We start from the raw sequence: 5,675 nt of genomic DNA on the forward strand, positions 1-5,675 counted from the left end.
ATTGGATGCTTATCTTGCTGGGATCCTATGACCCCAGCTGACTTCCTGCCCTTTGGGCAGGGTGCTGGACTCGATGATCTCCTGAGGTCCCTTCCAGCCCTAATGTCTATGAAATCTATGAAATCTTCTGGATGTGGTACAAGATCTTTATTTTGGCAAGCTTTTTACAAGTGGGATTAAGTATTGGGGTAGTGTTTAGGGAGCTGTTTCATTTTCATATTTTATCTGTTGCTATCATTTATTGTAAGCTGCCCTGAGGCTATTTTGGGGGAGGAGTGCCATATAAATCAAATAAATAAGTGAAAAGATGCATCATTTAAAGGATGTGATTTTTCTTCCATATATTCCTTATCCTTCCTGATGCGATTAAACCACCAAAATTTTCTTGTCTTGAACTTACCACTAACAACTTGGGTTTCAAGCTAATAAATCACTAGTAAGAATGTCAAGGTTTATATTTATGAGTGGGGAACCCCAGGAAGCTAAATGTCAGTTTCTGCCATGAGACTACAGAGCTTTTTAAAAACATTTTTCAGCATCCTGCTGCCTCCCCAAGAAACAGTGGTAGTGAAGGCAGAACACTTGTACTTCCAGAGATATAAGACCTACCCTGGACAGCTTTTCTTTAGCATCTGAAAGGCAATTAGCACCACACTACAACTGTAACCTCCTAGCCTGATTTGGCAGGCTGCAGTAGTATGCCAAACTACTGTAACCTAATCAGGGAAGGACTTTATTCCTTAAAACTACTTTGCTTAGGAAAGATCTGTCCCATGGGGGAGGCAATTAGATAGGATCAGTAGAAAACTTCTCTGTATGGCTAATATGGCCTATGTGCATGTATGCAAAGTATATGAACTTAGAAAAAAAGGTTATTTTTCTTTACCACTACATTAGTAACTTATGTGGAAGAGAAAGAAAGGTAAAGCTGCTCATATGCTAGGTCCCTCATACTCTTCACATTAACTTTGGTACTCTCCACAGCTGTTTCTAAGGCTCCTGGTACACATTACATATATTACGCAACTAACTGTGCAATCCCACAGCACATGCAGACTGCCTACACATGCAAAGTACTTATCACACCATTGACTGGTTAATCCGGGCAATCAACGTAGGCCGCAAGTGCAAAGTAAGGATCAGATGATAAAAATGACCATCTGGTTACCTACAGCCAACCAACTACAAAGTTAATGCTTGAAATGGTGCACCAACTCCATTGCTGGTTTCTACCTGGTTTGAATATGAATGTGTGGCAGGGCCCTAAAGAGCACAACTTGTTGCCAAGTAACTAAGTAACTGGAAAATTTCAATACTGCAGTTCCAGCTGCCAACTACACAGGGAAAAAGCAAACTGGAAGGCTTTCCTCCTAATGGGGTAGGGGGTGTGCATGCTACACAGCCAAAGCCAATACAAAGCATTCTTAATAAATTCCCCTTTGCACGGGCCTGGGAGATATTAGCAGGACCCCAAAATACAGAGCGAGTCTAAGGTTGCTGACTCTGTCTGAATCTATTTGGGAGGTTTTATCACACGGTATAAAGACATTGACTGATCTACTGTACTGTACTCAGGAAGGCAAATGCACACAACTATTACATTTAAAAAACCAGACTACTATACAAATCAGATTCAACATTTAACATTAATTTTAATAAACACTGTATCACTGATCTTCTGGGAGACTCCCAGCAGTTTCCTGGAGATTTATATCAAATTTCTGGAGACTCTAGGGAAATCCTAAGCAAGGCTGCAGGGTTGGAGCAGTAACTTCTCACGGTCGGCCTAACACATGGTACATATAAAAAAGAAGTGCAAAAATCTCGAACTCTGGGTTTAGAAATGATACTTTTTTATGAGACCAACTGAGAATAATAAAACACATCATCTCTGAACCAAGAGTTCGAGATTTTTGCAATTCTTCTGGTCTCAGACCAACACGCTGGCACACATCAAAGATCATTTCATTTCAAACACACCCCCGGGGGCGGGGAAAGAAAGGAACAAACCCGATGTAGGCAGAGCCCTGACACCACTAATAAAGACGAAGTCAGTCGGCATTTATTCCAACACGGGGCCGGGCGGCCAGGTCTGTGCAGCCCCAGGCCTGGCCCCGGGTTCTTCCTACGGGCGAGGAGACCCCCACGAGGCTTAACCATTCCACCCCCCAGCGCACGCGCTGCCCACGTGGGGCCAGCAGCCAATCCCCAGCGGGCGGTAGAGCAGCGCGCGCGGGAAAGGTTCCGCCGCACCCGCATGGCAGGGGGGAGGGGGGAGAAGAGGAGCGCAACTGCTCCACGCATGCGCATGGACTCCACCCGCCCGGGTGGGGGCGGGGACGCTGGGCCGCGGCGCGCGGCGCACGAGGGGGGGCGGGGGGAGGGGTAAGGAAGGCGCGCGCCACAGCCACAGCCTAGTGACCCCCCCCCGTGGGGCCGGGGAGCAACGCGAGATGCGTTCTCCACACTGCACCGGCGCTGGGGGAGAGGCGCTCTGCCCGCCCTCCGTCACGAGTCCCGAGCCCAACCGCCGCCTGGGCCCCGCCACTGACTTGTCCTTCTCGGTCCCGAAGATGGAGGCCAGATACTCCGCCATCTCCTGCCGCTCGCCCGACCGCCGGCCAGCCCGGCGCCGACCGAGTGCGTCACACGCAACGCGCCGGAAAGAGCTGGTTTCGAGCTGGAGTGGGAGGGGGGAAACACGCTGTACTCAGCGCATGCGCCTTTGTCTGTTCGTTCTGCCCCCGCCATGTCCGAGCCGGGTGGGCGGGGCATCTGGGAGGAGACGCGGAGCTGTCAATCATCACTCGCCCCACCCCTACGTACAATGATAATGTCGGCATAGGGGTCGGTAGTTCCCCATCACTGGGGACGTTCGTGTAGTCCTGGTCGCCGTATAGCTAAAAGGGTATTGCAGAAAAAGGGGTGAGGAGGATGAACAGGGATGTGGAAAAGCTCTTTAATGAACAGAGATGAAAAAGATAGGAGTGTTCATTTCAGAAAGGGAATTAATTTGAGGGATCCTGATTAAAGTCTATCAAATAGTCAGTGGTAGAGATAACGTGGATCAGGAACCTCCTTCTCACTTCTTTGGTAATGTAAGAACAGGAGGATATTCCATTCTAATCCAAAAGGGATATGCACAAAAATAAAAAAAAGGAATTATTTTCCTGCACAAAAGAGAGTTATATTCATTGCCACCCAATGCTATTACATCAAGGAGTTTATTAGTATTCAGTGCAAGGCTAGCTAGAGTTACAATGATTAACGCTAGAAATGGAAGGTTAGAAGGAATATTGCATGTTACGATTTGGGGCTTAAGCCAATCTTCAATGGTTAAGAATTGGGACGAGAACTAGCGTAGGAGGTACCTTATCTCACAACAACTACCTGTTGCAGAGCTTCTTTTATGTTCCTTGTGAAACATCAGCTACCGGCCAGTTGGCCCGGATACTGAACAGTAGTAGTTCCTAAGTTCTTATGGACACGCATGTGCTGTCTACCTGTAGACACACATGCACACTTACCATATACCTGTGCATGTTCCTGAGTACCTTTGTGTATCATGTGCCTTTGAATGGACCCACACGCCATACACTTCCCATGTATGTGATGCCTAAGATCATTAAAGTATTTAAGGATCCTAAGTGAGAATTATTCCCAATCAAAGTATTGGAGCAACGTCTGATTAGTACACACAAGCAGAAAGTGGGTGCTTGTGGAATTAATGAAATAAAAGTATGTGGATACATTTTTAAGAATAGTCATTCATTCTGGATTCCAAAAAGAAGTTTTCATGGGTCATGACTTCTTTTCTGTGGGTGTATTTTTGTAGTCCTCTACTAACTTATTTACAGTTATTTATTTTTTAAATGTATGATACAAAAGCAGCAGAGATGGTAATAAAATATTCCCGAACTAAAGTCTGCAGTCTGCTTGTGTGTCTAAAGGTGGATAGCCATGGAGGAGAGCTAGAAGTTGCTCAGGTGGGTTGAGTGGGTGGGCGGGGCTTGGATTTTGGGATAGTGACAGCCCGAGGCTGGGGTCAGGGGCGCGATCTGTTCCCTGCATGTCTCTGACTGCAAAACCAGTTCCTGTCATAGGGGTGTGTGGGCAGCAGATTGCAGCTCTTCCCTGTGCCCTGGCTCCATGCTGCATGGGGCCAGAAATATGGCCCCAGGCAGTGGTGGAGAGCCTCAGTTCCCCCAGCTGCCTGCAGGTAAATCTATGGGAGGGGGCAGATTGAGGGCCCCATGGTGAGGGAGAGAGTGGGAGGGGCTGAGCCTGGGGGAGCTGCCCACCCAGGGCGGTACATGGGGATTGGGGCTGGGGTGGGGAACAAGACAGAGCCACAGGTGGCTCATCAAGAGGGGCAGAGGGTGTGGGGAGGCTACCTGCTGCCGCACACACTCCGGGGAAGAGGACATGCAGAGGCAGGGGGCACAGATTTGTGCATAGGGGAGAGGCAGATGCAGGTTGCTCCCCTCCACTGGGAGCCCCACACCATTTTCACTCCCGTGGCAAGACGCCCCTTGCCCACCCAGAAGCTGTGGGGCAGAGTTGTGCCCCCCACTGCAGTTGGGTGGGCAGGGGGCACCTCACCATGGTGGCATGGCCAGCCTGGGGCTCCGAGGGGAAGAGCAGCAGGGTGGGAAGCCCCAAGCCCGCAGTCTGTATCCAACCCCCACAGGCTCCGTTTGGCTCTGCTTCAGCCATGCCACAAGGGTGCAAGGTGGCATCATCTTAGGCCTCCACCTGGCAAAAATAAAAGTCAGTATCTATGAGGCGGTGTGCTCGGTGGGGCCAGGTCCAGCAGTGGCAGTCATAGGAGTTGCTGCTACTAAGGCTGCCAGGAAATAGTCTCTGGCCACTGCATTGTGGGCTGGGCAAAAATCCCTCTGCAGGCCGGATCCAGCCTGCAAGCTGGATTTTGCCCACCTCTACTTTAGAAGCTCTGGTAGTCATCCTGCTTCACCACCAATACTTCCCCTTCCAACGTTTCCTGTTGCTGTCTTCCTGCTGGTCAGTTCCTTCATTGTTCCATGTGGTTATGTTGTAGATGCTTTAATAAATTCCAGACAGATGAAAGATACTGTTTTTCCTTTGTCTAGAAAATATATTATCAGTGAAAAATATCAGGTTAGTCTTTCGTGTGCTATCTTGGCTAAACCCACATTGTATTTTATGTTTATTTTCATACTTGTATATATTATTTCCTTCAACATTTCTTCTAAAGCTTCACATCATTTTGAGTTGAACTGACAGGCCAGTACTTGGACATAACATTTCCCCTCCTCTTTTTACCTACAAGCACCATGTTTGCTATTCTCTAGTCTTCTGGTCTTGACTAGATTTATTAAAAATATGTGTAACTGGATCTATAATTTCATATGCCTGTTTCTTCTGGATTCTGAGATGGAAATTGCCCATTATTTATATTGCTAAGGAATGTTTTGGTTCTTTTTTTTTTTAGTATTCTTTACTACTTCTAACTTTGCTTGCCTTTTAGAAATTCTCATTTTATCCTTATATTTCTTGACCTTTAAGCCATAGCGTTCTTAGTTTAATAGTTTCTAGGGTCGGAAGGGACCTGAGCAGATCATCAAGTCTGACCCCCTGCCATGGCAGGAAAGAGTACTTCTAACCTCCTCTTAAACACCCCCAGGGTAGGAGCC

General features: G+C 47.8%; 1 protein-coding gene and 1 long non-coding RNA gene across 7 annotated transcripts in view; both read right to left on the reverse strand.

Moving 5' to 3' along the window:
* The window catches only part of U2AF1 (U2 small nuclear RNA auxiliary factor 1), a 22,402-nt gene extending 19,728 nt beyond the window's left edge, over window positions 1-2,674 (reverse strand). Inside the window, exon 1 of one of the 4 annotated variants that reach the window (XM_019529014.1) lies at window positions 2,553-2,674. In XM_019529014.1, the coding sequence (XP_019384559.1) occupies window positions 2,553-2,596 (44 nt within the window). In that variant the 5' untranslated portion in view covers window positions 2,597-2,674. The remainder of the gene's footprint in view (window positions 1-2,552) is intronic. The other 3 variants (XM_019529013.1, XM_019529016.1, XM_019529015.1) reach the window with 3 other exon arrangements.
* A 1,950-nt stretch (window positions 2,675-4,624) lies between these two features.
* Window positions 4,625-5,675, reverse strand: part of LOC109305867 — a 30,169-nt gene continuing 29,118 nt past the window's right edge. For all 3 annotated transcript variants that reach the window (XR_002099740.1, XR_002099741.1, XR_002099742.1), the window contains exon 3: window positions 4,625-5,107. This is a non-coding gene — a long non-coding RNA (uncharacterized LOC109305867). The remainder of the gene's footprint in view (window positions 5,108-5,675) is intronic.

This window comes from Crocodylus porosus, unplaced genomic scaffold, assembly GCF_001723895.1.
Source record: "Crocodylus porosus isolate Cpor-Errol unplaced genomic scaffold, CroPor_comp1, whole genome shotgun sequence".
NCBI classification, from domain to species: domain Eukaryota; kingdom Metazoa; phylum Chordata; order Crocodylia; family Crocodylidae; genus Crocodylus; species Crocodylus porosus.